At 46.4% G+C, this 14,051-nt stretch overlaps 1 protein-coding gene across 3 annotated transcripts in view; it reads right to left on the reverse strand.

The window, feature by feature from the left end:
- Nucleotides 1-6,402: 6,402 nt before the first annotated feature.
- Nucleotides 6,403-14,051, reverse strand: part of Stard13 (StAR related lipid transfer domain containing 13) — a 211,046-nt gene continuing 203,397 nt past the window's right edge. For all 3 annotated transcript variants that reach the window (XM_041677811.1, XM_041677810.1, XM_041677812.1), the window contains exons 11-14: nucleotides 13,827-14,048; nucleotides 13,166-13,383; nucleotides 10,837-11,013; nucleotides 6,403-8,800 (exon numbers count right to left, since the gene is read on the reverse strand). In XM_041677811.1, coding sequence (XP_041533745.1) covers nucleotides 8,683-8,800; nucleotides 10,837-11,013; nucleotides 13,166-13,383; nucleotides 13,827-14,048 — 735 coding nt within the window. In that variant the 3' untranslated portion in view covers nucleotides 6,403-8,682. The remainder of the gene's footprint in view (nucleotides 8,801-10,836; nucleotides 11,014-13,165; nucleotides 13,384-13,826; nucleotides 14,049-14,051) is intronic.

Here is a 14,051-nt window from a genome sequence, read left to right on the forward strand (position 1 = left end):
TTGGACCAACAGATGACTCACGCATCAGAACATTCTTTACACAGTGTGTGTGTGTGTGTGTGTGTGTGTGTGTGTTAGGGGTCCTTGGAGTTTGGATCAGATAGAGTTAGAGTCATTGACACATAACTAAATGTCTTATGTTTCATACAGTAGAAGGGATTTTTAAGACCTTGGGTAAAAGCACTTGAGACCCACATGGTAGAAGGAGAGAAGTGACTTGTGCAAATTAGCTTCTGACCTCCACAAGGGGTATATGTGTACGAGCATGCGTAGTAGTGAAGAAGCATACATATACACATACACACTCTCTTTCTCTCTCACTTTAAGTAAATAAATACAGGTGATTTTTAAAAAGAAGCAGATAAATAAGTGTATGTGATGGGGGATATCAGGAAAGGTCGTGGAAGGGTTGTCTGAACAGGACCTTAAGGAGTACATGGGAATGAGTGACCGTCAAGGTGCACAGGCCAACTTGAAGTCACAGAGACATGAAGGAACCATGTGGTCATGACTACAGCACTAAGTGCATGGGCAGGGAAGGAATCATTGGCACTCTGCACATGAGCCAAATGACATCTCTCCAGCCTTGCATGCTGGTCATGCTCCTGAATTTCGGACCTGTGCAGGGACAGAACCAATAAGGTGTGTGTTTCTGATATATTTCTATATGACTAAAGTAATTACATTTCATTGTCAAATTATTATGCAGGTAATATTAGCAATCAGACATTATGTAAGTATAAATTTTGGGCTTATATTATGATATGAATTCCAGGCACCATGGAGGCTGAAAAGATCCCACAATTCGTGATATGCAGGCTGGAGACATGGGTTGCCGGTGTTGGGACTCAGCCCAAGTCGGAAGTGTTGATGAAGGCTGCAACATACCTGTAACTTGAAGATAAAGGCTGTCTAGTGTTATGCCCAAATCCGTGAAGTTCCCCCAAAAGCCAACAAGGAGACCGAGTCCCGTATGTAAAAGCAAAGAGCCTTTATTTTAAGCAAGTTTGCAAACTCGGTCTCTCCACATGGAATAAATGGAGAGCCCCAAGCTCAATTAGAATAGGGTTTTATAGTAGTAAATGTGGGGGTAAGGGGTTCCTGAGGTTTTAGGACCCCTGATTGGCTGACATTTGTCTAGGGGTGGCCTGGTGAGTGTGTTCTGGCAGGTGGCCGTATCTATAGCAGTTAGAATGTTAGGCATTTCCTTTGAATGGTCTGTTCTTGGGTGGAGGTCAGGTAATCTCAGCTTGTAGTTCAGGCCTCCACTTAAATTTATCGATGGCCAGAGTCCTACGATGGTTGGAAGTAAAGAACTTCCTTTGGGTGACCTGCCCACACTTAGCTGATCATGGCTTTCTCCCACAGTTTTTTTTTTTGTTTTAGGTTTCAGAGAATTAAATGTGTTCTATTGATGTGGGAGTGTCATATATCAATCTGTTGATTTCATTGGTTAAGTAATAAACTGCTTGGGCTCATAGCTTAGAACATAGGTGGGTGGAGTAAACAGAACAGAATGCTGGGAGGAAGAGGAAGTGAGGTAAGATGCCTCAGACAGAGACAGACAGCTCTGCTCTCTGTAGCAGAGACGCCATGCTCCCGGCTCCTGGGCAGACACAGGCGATGAAGCTCCGACTCAGGATGGACGTAGGCTAGAATCTTCCCGGTAAGCGCACCTAGCTGTGCTACATAAAATATTAGAAATGGGCTAGTCCAGGTGCGAGAGTTAGCCTAGAAGAGGCTAGATAGAAATGGGCCAAGCAGTGATTAAAAGAATACAGTGTCCGTGTAATTATTTCGGGTAAAGCTAGCCATGCGGGCGGCGGGGTGCTGGGGACGCAGCCCCTCCGCTCCTATTACAATATTCTATTTAGTGCTGTTCTCCCCTGCCTCATTTTTGTGCTTTTTTGGTGGTAATATCAGTGACCAAAATATCTAAAGTGCTGTCCGGTGTTGCTATGTGCAAGGTTATAATGTGCCTTACACAGAAAGTTACACATCTGGGCTGGAGAGATGGCTCAGCAGTTAAGAGCATTGCCTGCTCTTCCAAAGGTCCTGAGTTCAATTCCCAGCAACCACATGGTGGCTCACAACTATCTATAATGAGGTCTGGTGCCCTCTTCTGGCCTTCAGGCATACACACAGAAAGAATATTGTATACATAATAAATAAATAAATAAATAAATAAATATTTTTTAAAAAAGAAAGTTACAAATCTCTACAGACTAAGGTCCCGGTGTTGCTGGCCACAAGTTCAGTATTAATAAAGCAGCACCATAACACGACAATAGAAGAGGAGGTTCGCTAACTCGTGAAGCAAGGCTGCTCCAGAATCAACAGGAAGAGGTGGAAAAGCAGCCAGATTTGTGGGTTCAGGAGATGACAGTGTATCAAGCTGAAGAAATGTCATAAGGGAAGTCTCGGGGTATGTACCTGTATCTACAGAGTTTAGGAGGTTGGGCAGGAGGATCAAGAGTTCAAGGCCAGACTGGGCTGCTATTGAGTCTGTCCTAAAAACAGCAAGACAAATCACAACAAAGCAGCCACCCAACTAAACTGTCTTAGTCAGCGTTCTGTTGCTGAGAAGAGTCACCATAACCATGGCAACTCTTATAAAGGAAAACATTTAATTGGGGATGGCTTACAGTTTCAGAGGTTTATATGGGTCAAGTATTCAAACACAGTCTATGTGGATCAAACCTATTGAAATCACCACGTAAATACAAAAGGTGCGGGAAGAAGAGCATTGTTTCTGGACCTGGGGCTGGTGGTGAGGGCAGGAGCGGAGGACTTTCCCAGCATGGTGCAGCACTGGGTTTGTTCCACTTGGGGGTTCCCATGCCATGAATTTTACAGTCCCATTAGATCATTGGTCAGGGCCAGTTTTTCTTGACTTGCTTTATAATAAAGAAATATTGCAGATAAAGTTAGTATACAGAGTGTTGGGAGCAGTGAGACCCCAGATCCTGAATTTCTTGTAATCCCCTGATCTGAGTGCCTACAGCTGCCCTGAGCATGAGACCTTCAGGAGTTCCTGATGGCAAGAGAGTGGTTTCTGGTGGGTTTGGCTGGGGTGTGGCTATCTCTATATAATCTGCCCCTGAACACAATAAAGGGGGCATTCTTGGGGAATTCAAGGATGACCCGTGTTGCTGTCTCTCTGTCTGTGTGTGTCTGTGTATTTTAACCTCCACCGCCCTTGCCCAAAGCTCTCGAACTGGGTGCCAGTGCACAGAGCGCAGACACGGGGGCGTGGTGCTTGGCAACAGAGGAAAGATTAATGTCTTTATCAGAAACACAGTCAAATAAGGTTAGCTATTGGGGGATTGGCAAATGTGACCAGAGGCTCTGAGGAACTCAGTCCCATGTCCCCTTCAGGGCAGCGAGTCAGTTACTCAGTAATGCAAGGTTTGCAGAACATTTACAAACAAAATCTCAAATAATAATGAGCACCGATGGTGCAGTCCCATCTCTATGCCATGTCTGCCTGTAAGTGTCCTGGCATGGGAAGCGTGGTGTCTTTGAGTTTGGTAGAGGCCTTTGCCCTTGACTCAGATGGGCATTAAGTCGAGAATTAGGGACCGGGTGCTTGCGTTCACAAAACTTTCTTTGAGTCAGTGGCCTTTGGGTTCTTGTCTTGCTAATGTGAAGAATAGAATTCACAGGCCACAGTTGGCGAGTTTCAGAAAGACGGTTATGATAGATCAATAGATGGGAACCAAAGGGAGAAAGAGCAGGCGGGCAGAGAGCAAGCAGGGCTACAGGGATGCAGGGGTGAGGTTCCATTGAGAGTGGGCAGAGAGCAGGGCCGCAGGGGTGAGGTTCCATTGAGAGTGGGCAGAGAGCAGAACCACAGGGGTGAGGTTCCATTGGGACTTATGGCAGAAACTGGGGAGGAGGACAAGCCAGGCAGTCCAGTTGGCCCAGCCAGGTACCTCCTCTAAGTAGGTCACCTCTTACACATGGATTCCAGGCAAGGGTAAGAGACCACAGGAAACCAGAGGACCAGAACTCTGTTCTGGGAAAGCTTTGGAATGGTCGCTTTGGGGTGCCTGCCCTACTTGGCTGGTTTTTATCTCCAGTTGTAGATGGCTCCATTCCCATTCAGTGCTGATGAGCAGAGGCTGATGGGGGAAGAGATAGCTCCTTGCAGTAAATAGAATGGAATCACTGGCCTGGTAGGGGCCTGGCATTCTGGGTAGGCGGGTCAGTCACCTGGCTAAGCCCCTCCCCTCCAAGCAGGACCACCTTAAATTAAGCCTTGCTGAACCCATAGGAGGGGTCATATTGCCGCTGAATGACATACTGTATTTTTCTTACCAAGAATTCTCAGCCCCTAGCACAGTCCTTCCAGAGCCACCATAGGGTACTCTTGGGTCTGCTCCTCTCTCAGAAAACTGTAACTTTCTCTTCTCTTACTCTTCCTAGATATGCCTTCTCTGGTACATTTTTTTTTTCTTTTTCTCTAAAAAGAAAATGTGGCTGCTTGTCTGCCAAGTGGCTGACTTCCAAGCCAGCTTTAGAAAACCATGGCTCTTTCTCTTTTTTTCCCCTCCATCTTCTCACCTTCAACCTTCACCTCCCGGGTGGGGGGCAGCTGCTGAGATTTATAGCTGCCTTCTTGGGGTTTTTCTAAAGTGTCCTCAAGTGACTACTTGAATTAATTCTTAAATTCTTTTATTATGAAGACCAAGGATCCTGGGGGGACCCAGATTTCTTCAGTCAGTGTGGTGACTCTCTTTGGAGACTACCTCGCTTTTACAGTACTGGGAAGGGAAGCATCAGCTGAGTACAGGAGCGTGGGAGCCAGAGCTGCTGAACGGCCTGGTGCCTGGGATTCTCTGATGGCAGCTGTACAGATCTGTGGGCTTTCCACCAGCACCGTGGTGACTCAATAGTAGGTTTTATTCTTCTTGGCTGCACAGCTTTTTTTTTTTTTTTTTTTTTTTTTGTGACACTCCACTTGGTCTGGGGATGGGGGGGCGGTGTTGTGCCTGTTTTCATCCTTCATGTTCCATCCCCGAGAACTCATGGCTGACAGTGATTTTTCTTTGTTTGTTTCTTTTGTGACCAAATATCAAAAGACAGTTTGATGCCTCAGGAGTTCGTGTTTAGAAAGAGGTTAGAACTCACATCGTGATCTGTGTTCCCCAGTGACTGTTTTGTACCCTAGTGGTTGTGAGAGGGAGAAGCAGTCTGTGCTGTCATTCTCCACTCTGAAGATGAAAACGGACTTTAAATTCTTCCTTTCCTGATGGAGGTAAAACCTCTAAGTAATGCATATATCTGGGGGCGGATGGCAGGGGTGGCATCCTATGTTTTTATGGGCTCTATGTCATTACACTGCTGTGACTTTTAAAAACCTGGAGTAGAGGGGTTAGAGAGATGGCCCCGTTGTTAAGAGTGCTTCCTGCTCTTGCAGTTCACTTTCCAGGCTCACAGCTCTCTGTAACTCCAGTTCTAGGGGTCCCAACGCACACAGCCCCCCACCCAGGAATTTGCACATAAATTCATGAAGGCATGCACATATGTATTAATTTAAAAATAAATATAAAGAAATCTGTAAATCAGGCTGAAGTGCATGCTTGCTTAGCTAAGAGTAATTTATTTCTTTATTGAAGGACTAGCTAGGTATAAAGTTCAGAGTCATTTGTGACTATGCATGTTTCATTTCCTGTCCACTTAACAAATGTAAAACATAACCAATAAGTTTAGTATTTGATTAAGATAAAACATTTGTTTTATAACCTTCAGATTAAGCTGGGTGGTGGTATTGCACGCTTTTAATCTCAGCACTTATAAGGCAGAGGCAGGCAGGTTCTTTGAGTTCAAGGCCAGTCTGGTCTAGGTCCAGGACAGTCAGAGCTATGCAGGGAAGCCCTATCACAAAAACAAACAGACTCTAGATTAAAGAACATTGAAATATATGTTACTTTGATGCCTTGGAACCAAGATACCTAGTCTCCAAAAAAGATTTATATTATTATTTTACTAATTTTTACATTTTTTTCATGTAATATATTTTGATATTTTCATTATACTCATTCTCCTTCCCCAGCTTTTCCCAGATCATCTCCTTTTTTAATGTGTTTGTGTCTGTCTGCGTTTATGTGCCTCTGGAAGCCAGAAGTGGGCATTGGGTCACCTGGAGGTCCAGGCAGTTGAGAGCCACCATGTGGGTGCTGGGAACTGATCCCAAGTCCTCTGGAAGAGCAGCCAGTGCTCTAACCACAGAGCCAATCTCTCCAGCCCTGACATTCAACATCTAGCCTATCAGTGAATGTCTGTTGACATCCTTGTATTTGGAGCCAAAGGAGTCAACCGCATGGAAAACCCTTCTAGAGAAGTATTCCTCGTGAAGCATGCTTTCTGCTGACAGAATGAATCATGAAAATCCACATGTAATTTATAGAAAATAGGAAATATTTAATGTATATAAATTTATCTGCCTTGGCAATTATTTACAACTGATGATTGATACCAACAATTGAGGTAAAAATATACATGAGGTATAAATATACTATTTAAATGCAAATATTTTATTTCCATCGGCAAGATAACAGTGAATAAAATACTGTGGTACTTGACAAACAAGCTCGATGCATCATTTTTCTCCCCTCCCTTTTCCTTTATTTTAAAGAGGCGCTTTGTGGTTAGCAGAGGTGATGTGATTAGCATGTGCATAAAATTCAAAAGTCAGGTTAGCTGGAAGAGAGAGGGGGTGAGAAATACAATCATATCATTTTATTCAGTTTTAAGCATTCCCTGGGTCCTTGTTTCTCAAAGTGTGTCGTTGAGACAGCAGCCTGCATCCCACGGGCTCATTAGGAATACAGAATGTCAGGCCCACCCAGACTGCCTGGATCCCAGCATTTTAACAAGGTCTTGGGTAGTTCCCAGTGCTTGCTAAGTAAGGATGTTCCCTGGGAAACAATGCCATTCATCCCGGGGTGCCCATTCTGCTTTCAAATGCATAGTACCCATCGCTGGAGCAGAAACAGTGTTGAGCTGGAGTAAGTCCCACTGACAATCTTGCCAATACATAAAAAGCCATCCAGCATGGCATGCATGATGTAATGGCAGAAGTGAATTTGTCCAATCCACAGAACATTGCCCAGACAGTGGGTGACCCTTGGTCTGGCCGACCCTTTTCCAGGTAGACATGAGAATGCAAAATCCCTGCCCTGCTTTTCCTTGTGCCACACCACATACAGAAAACATCTTTATTCCTCCCAGTCAAACAATTGCACACCACTGATAACAGAAAACACCGCATCACTGTATGTCATACAACAACCCAGAAAGCACAGATTTGTTTTTGCTTTTCTTCCAACACCAGCTGCTGAATTAGGATATCAATCTCTGCCCAGACAGCTTAAGAAAATTTCTCCTGGACGGCAGACATAATAAGTTATCTCTCTATAGATGCTGCATTACAATAAAAATAGCAAAGCCATTCTCACATGGTTCAGGAACACCGATTTGCTCAGTCTGTACAATAATAAATAAGGTTGGGGTAAAACGCACAGGCGCCGGTGCGGGATAATGGAAAAACATGGGCTTGATACATCTGCTTGTAATTTGTACAAATGACGAACGACACAGTTTTGGTCTTCTGTTAGTTTAAAACCCTGTCTTTTAGATTGCAAGATTTTTAATAGATTAGATTTTTTTAAGAGCATCATATATAGGACACTATGAATTCCCTGAAGCTGTGTTGACCCTGGACACTTGGAGCATCGTCTCTCTTTGTCTGGTGTCCAGAGTCAAGGTCAGTGCAAGAACATGTTGAATAACTGTGGCCATGTAGGCCACTGGTCAAATAGGTCACTAAACAGCATTATGAGAATTATCTGAGTCTCCAGAGGACATGGGGCTCCCTTTGGCTTTGTGGACAGGCTCTGCTGTTCGCCCCTATGGAGGGGGTGGTGGTACCAGTTCTGTTTCAGTCCCTGGTGCCAACTCTTAACGGTCACCTGACATCCCACTCAAACTTCATAGAGTGGGCCCAGAGGGCAATGAAAAAATCTAGCTTTGGATTTAGCGACAAACTCTTACCTGCTGCTTTGTGTTAAAGAGAAGCAAATATTATTTCGTTCAATTTATCTCAACACCCCCTCCAGTTTTTAAACATCAGAAATAAGAGGCCAGCGCGTGGAAGAAGCTTATAATGCTATTATTCTTTGGCTAGCTAATCTTTGGGTAAGCATGGGCAGACCGACAGAGGACACATTTCACGCTTTGGTTATTGGCAGCAGGTTCTGCTCAGCTGGCAGGACAGTAGGGACACAGGGTCTCCAGCAACCTGGGAAGTGCCATGTGAGGAGACTCACAGAGTCAGACACTTAACTACATATAAAACCAGTATTTTACATATATACAGCAAAGGGAGATATACACACACATATACAAATGCTACAGTACATTTATTTACAGCTAAAACAACGCTTCTTAGAAGCCTTTAAATAGCAAATTAGGCAATATGTAAGGAATAACCCCATTTAATTTTAAGCAACAGATAAATGTCCAAGACATTATATTAGTAAGGATTAGCCATCTCCAGGCAGGTTAGGAATATGGTCCGTGGCCACCAGTTCCCATGGGACAGTGCACTCCACACACGGTGAGCGTTCGTTCATTCCTCTTCGTGTTCCCTGAGTTTGACACCACGCTGGGGAGAGCTCAGATTTTTGTCTCTGGACCCTCAGCAATGAGGGGCTGGAAGGAGTTTCTAATTCTGGCGACTTCAGCAGCGCAGAGGTGTCCGAAGCCTTTGCTGTACCATTCTGGGGAGTGACCCCTGTGGGAAGAGAGCAGAAGGAAGTGGGAAACTTGCCAGGGGATAGACCTGCCCTCAGGCTTGGGTCATCAGTACCCTGGGAACAGCTCTGTGGCCTCAGGGGTCTGAGGATCTCAGTCCACCCCTCAGTATTCTGTCACCAAGCACTGTCTTTATAGTTCTTCAGAATGGTACCAACTTCTCAAAGGGAACCGGAAGACTCAGTTTTAATGTAGAATTCACCAAAAACCAACAAGCGGGCAGTGGCAGCGCACACCTTTAATCCCAGAACTCAATCAAGGCAGAGACAGGTGGATCCCTGTGAGTTTGAGTCCAGCCTGGTCTACAGAGTGAGTTCCAGGACAGCCAGAGCTACACAGTGAAAGTCAGTCTCAAAAAAAAAAAAAATCAACCACAAAACCCTACTGATTTCATATCTACCTCAGCACAGAATTCAGTGTTAAATGCCTTGAAGTGTTCAGCTCAAACTAGGAACAGTGGAGGGTACAGGCATAAAAGAAACACGAGAAGTCTCAGCCAATCAAGGCTCCTCAGTTGTCACCCTCAGCACTTATGAAAAAGGCAGAATTTAGAAGAAACAGTTTCTTGAGGCTCAGTGGTCAGCCAGTCTAGCCAATTAGTGAGCATCAGGTTCAGTGAGAGCATCAGGTTCACCTCCACTCCAGGTGCCCAGAGGGAGCAACTGAGGAAGACACTTAGAATTGACCTTTGCTTGACCATGTGTGTCCACATAGGCACATGTGCATATGAACATGTACACATGAATAAAAATAAACTAAAAAAAAACAGTAAAGAGTAGAATTCATATTTACTGAGCCTGAGGTACTGGCGTGTTCTGTATGTGCCCTCAAAGTCGAAAATAAGGACGCTACCAGGCGATCTAATGACCCTGCTCCTGGGTACATATCCAGAGAAAATGCAGTCAGCATCTCCACATGCGTGCTCATTGCAGAATTACTCATAAGGGCTGGGATGTGGAATTAACCAAAGGGTGCAGCGCCAAGTGGGTAGATAAAGCAAACGTGGCATATACATGTATACATATGTCCATCTGTCTGTCCATCTACCCACCTATCATCTGTCCGTCTGCCTGTCTGTCCATCCATCTATCTGTCTATCTGATGATTTTTAGTCTTGAAAAGGGAGATGCTGTCTTTGGCCATAGTGACAAAGCTGACGAACATCGCTATGTTCAATATAATAGGCTAAGCGTAGACGGCTCAGAAGCGCATGCTCTCACTTCTACATGGAGTCTAAAAAGATGGAACTCACTGAATCAGAGGGAAGGATGGTGCTGACTGGAGACTACGAGACTATAAGGCTTGGGGTTGGGGAGGTAAATGTTGATTCTATGCTGCAACATTTCAGCTGGACGGGAGGTTCTAAGCAACTGATGGCTATGGTTACTTTTCTCATCAAGCATTTAAAGATCTGTGTGCCCATGTGCTGCAATCAGTGCACGGTAGGGGTGTCTCCAGTTCTTGCACCACTAAGTTGGTTCGCTGGCACTTGTGTGCCCCTCCTGTAATTCTAAAACGCATTGGAGGCAGCTTGAACGAATAGTTGAGTCACTGTGCCAGCGAAGAAGCAGACGTGTTTTTCACTCTAACACTTGATTCCCTGACACTAATGACCGTCATTCCATCCCATTCCACACAGGTGACTCTAGGGGGAACAGCATGTTCTTGATCATTGCTGGATATTTTCATAGCTTGACTTGCTGGTTCTGCCGTATGGACATATGTCAAAACATCCTTGTGTATGCCACAAACACCACGCCATTACATGTTTGTGGAAAGGCATGAATGAATTAGAAAAAAATGAAAAGAAAGAGGAGCAAATTCTAAAGGCCAAACGTCAGCATTTTAGGAAAGGGGATGGCGAGACTAGGGCGTGTGATCCTCTGGAAGCTGGTTCATGGTGGTGAGGAAACAGACTAGCGGAGGAAGGCATCAGAATGACAAGCATGGTTTGGGTGCACATACCCTGTGAGCTGCGGCTCATGGGAACCTCCAACACCCAGTGTGGCCACTTACTTCAGGTCTATCCTGCAGATGTGGGTCAGCCTGGACTTGCCAGAACCACATGGTTCTATCAGGTACTGAGAGTCCATCACCACCGCCCGCACGCCGCCCATCAGCTGGGCTTCTTCATGCTCCACAGACAGGGATACCAGGGTGCACATTCCTTTGGGCAAGTCAGTCTTCCAGGTCCTGGAACCAAACAAGCCATGCTTCAGAGTGGTAGGAAGAGAGATGGGAGACCCCCAAGCCCACAGCTAAACTCACACTTAAGCCTCCTGCCCTAAACCTGGGCTCTATAGCTCCAGTGTGAGGATTAAGCTAATGGTTTCTGTGAGTTTGTATGAAGTTTACAAAGTGAGGTTCAAAGCACAGATCTCAGCCTCCTACTTAGAGGATGGAAGCTCCCAGATCTGGGTTTGGAACCCCAAACTGAGGCTCCATCCCCTACCCATCATCAAAAGGCTACCATTTAGAATCAGCACTCACTCAATCGTTCTATGTGCTGGGCCTGAGAAGCCATGAGGACATGAAGATGCTTACAGCCCAGGGGGAGAGACAAGCAAGTCTAAGAAGAACCCTGCAGACAGTGAAGGAAGTGCAGTGTGCTTTCATGGAGAGCTGGGGCCAGGGGATGGGGCAGAAGAGATAAGTAAGTTTGACCCAGGAGAGTAAAAAAAGGCTCTGAGGGGAGAACTGGGTTGGCAAAGGAGCATAAGCGTAAGGAACTGAGTTCAATCCCCAGCACTGACATAAAAAGTCAGGCATGATGGTGCACACTTGGAGTCTCATCACTGGGGAGGTGGAGGCAAGATGTTCCCTGGACCTGTCCGGCCAGTCAGCTTACCTACTAGCCTCGGGTCCCAAAGAGAGACCCTGTCTCAAAGATAATGAAGTAGATGCTCCCAAGGAACAATACCCAAGATTGACCTCTGGCCTAGGCACACATGTGCAGGCATGAGCACACACACATGCACACACACACACACACACACACACACACACACACGCGCACGCACACACCCTCTCTCACGCACACTCAAGCACATACTCTTGTACATATACACACACTTTCACACACACACACACACACACTTACACACACACACACACACTCAGAAGTCTAAACTCTCAGAGGAGACCATGATTGGTCAGCCGGCTGCTGCCCGCTACAGGCACCCTCAGAGGCAGAAGCTGTGACTGGCATACGGGATTTTGGGATGATCTACAGGAAGTAACAGGCTGGTGGAGTCACTGGAGATGGAAGGAGGAACGTTCTGTGCAGGGACTCCCCATCTGCACAACTCCAGTCCTGGACAGCTCGCTTTCTGCTTGTGAGTTGCAGGGTCCCATTTTAATGCCACAAGATGAGGGATGCCCTAATAACTGGCAGAGGCCACCGCAGCTAATGGTCTACGTTCTCCATCAGGACAAGGTTGCTGGGATACACACAGATGGTTAGGAGAAACGCACACTTCAAAATTAAGGTCCCAAGGATCCAAACCAAATGCACAAAGGGCCCATGACCAGTCAGCTTTGGTTTGCCCCCAGAGGTCACTTCAGAAGGCAACTATTTCAAACATGCATTTGGGGATTTCACTAGAGAATCCTCTTATACAGCTGATCCCCAAAGAAGAAATTGTTTACTCGTGTTTTTTAATAAAAAGGATATATTGCTCTAATTACATTTTGTTCGTGGTCTTAAGTCTTCCCCAGCCCCTGTTCTCGCTGGTGAAACAGTGCGTGTCTGCTGTGCAAACTTCTGGGATTGGATGAGCATCCCACTCCAAGGCAAAAGGGCAGGGTTCTGGGACTAACCCCTAAACCCACCAGAAACAATATTTCCACGGCAGACACGGCTCAGGAGGCTTGGCCAGGACTGAATTTTAATAGAAAGCCCAGTGTCTCCACACACTGGGGACTTCTGGAGCTGAGCAGGAACTGCCATACATGGCAATTAATTGTGAACGTGTGAGGTCACACACACTCCCATCTTCAAATTCTCCAAAATGAGAACCTGTTTTCCCCAAGGAGAAAGACAAAACCAGGAGAAAGGCCAATTGACTTTGATTTGCATAACTTGGCAGATAAGCCCTACGAACAGCATCTATTCTGGGGCCTCTGCTCTGAGGATGTGATAGTCATGGCCTAATAAACTGTATGTACCACAGGAGAAAGGCCATCAGAGAGCCTGGGCAGAGCTGTAAATTAGGTGAAGATTCCGGAAGTCAGAGAGGAGCTTAGAGCCCCAGAGCAGGCTGGGAGGACTGGGGGAAGTGCTTCTGTCGGCAGCTCTCATCTTGCCTTGGGAGCAGGACCTCATACACCATGGAGTCAGGCTTACCTGAGAACCACGAAGTCTCTGGAGGGATGCGGGGCCATGCTGTTCAGCACGTACTGGTAGATTTCGGTTTGTCTGTCCAAAGTTTCCACAACTTTCCACTGCACGAAGTCCTCATCCCACAGGTGGCGTTCCCTCAGCACACGATTCAACACCACAGACGGTGGTGCCTCCACCTCCACAGACGCCTTCCACAGCTTCAGCGGGTTCCCGTCCCCCACCTTGGCAAAGACATGGGCAAGGGCTGAAGAGATCACTAGGGGCCACCCAGACCTACCCTTATCCTGCTGTGCGGGCCTTCTAAACCATCGCTGGTTATATAAAGTGAGCCGGTCATGCTGCACCCGGACTTAAAATGCAAATACTTCAGTCCTCAGGCCAGACATGTTCTAATCCACTTAACTTCCATGTTTGCAGTTCTTCTGTGGCAGGCACTCTTAGAATGCTCCTCTTTGCAAGTGAAAAATGCTCGACATTGATTTTTCCCAGCATCACAGAAAAGGGGCCGAGACTGACTGGGATCCAGCAGCCCTCTGTACAGGCTGGGCTCCGATGAGAGTGCTGTTGGCGGCCTTCGAATAGAGCGGCACCTGGACCTTCGCGGTTCGCGCAGGCGCTAAGTCCCACGGTGCCACCCACATTCTGCAGCGGAAGCGAATCTTACCTTTTTGAAAGCCAGGTCTGTGTTGTCGGGGCTGGAGCATGCGACCCACCCTTTGAATTTCTCCTTAGCTTCTTTCTGGAGGCCTTGGACTAGATGCTCCAGGTACGTGTGGAAAGTTGCCCCGCTCTCTGCCACCTGCGTTCCCAAGTCTTCCAGGCTGGGTGCATGGATCTCAGCCTCCAAGTAGGAGCTCCGAGACTGGACCACCATCTCATGTGGGACCTG

The sequence above is a fragment of the Microtus oregoni genome, unplaced genomic scaffold, assembly GCF_018167655.1.
Source record: "Microtus oregoni isolate MIOR12 unplaced genomic scaffold, Mior012 000029F_ref0000214, whole genome shotgun sequence".
Taxonomy (NCBI): domain Eukaryota; kingdom Metazoa; phylum Chordata; class Mammalia; order Rodentia; family Cricetidae; genus Microtus; species Microtus oregoni.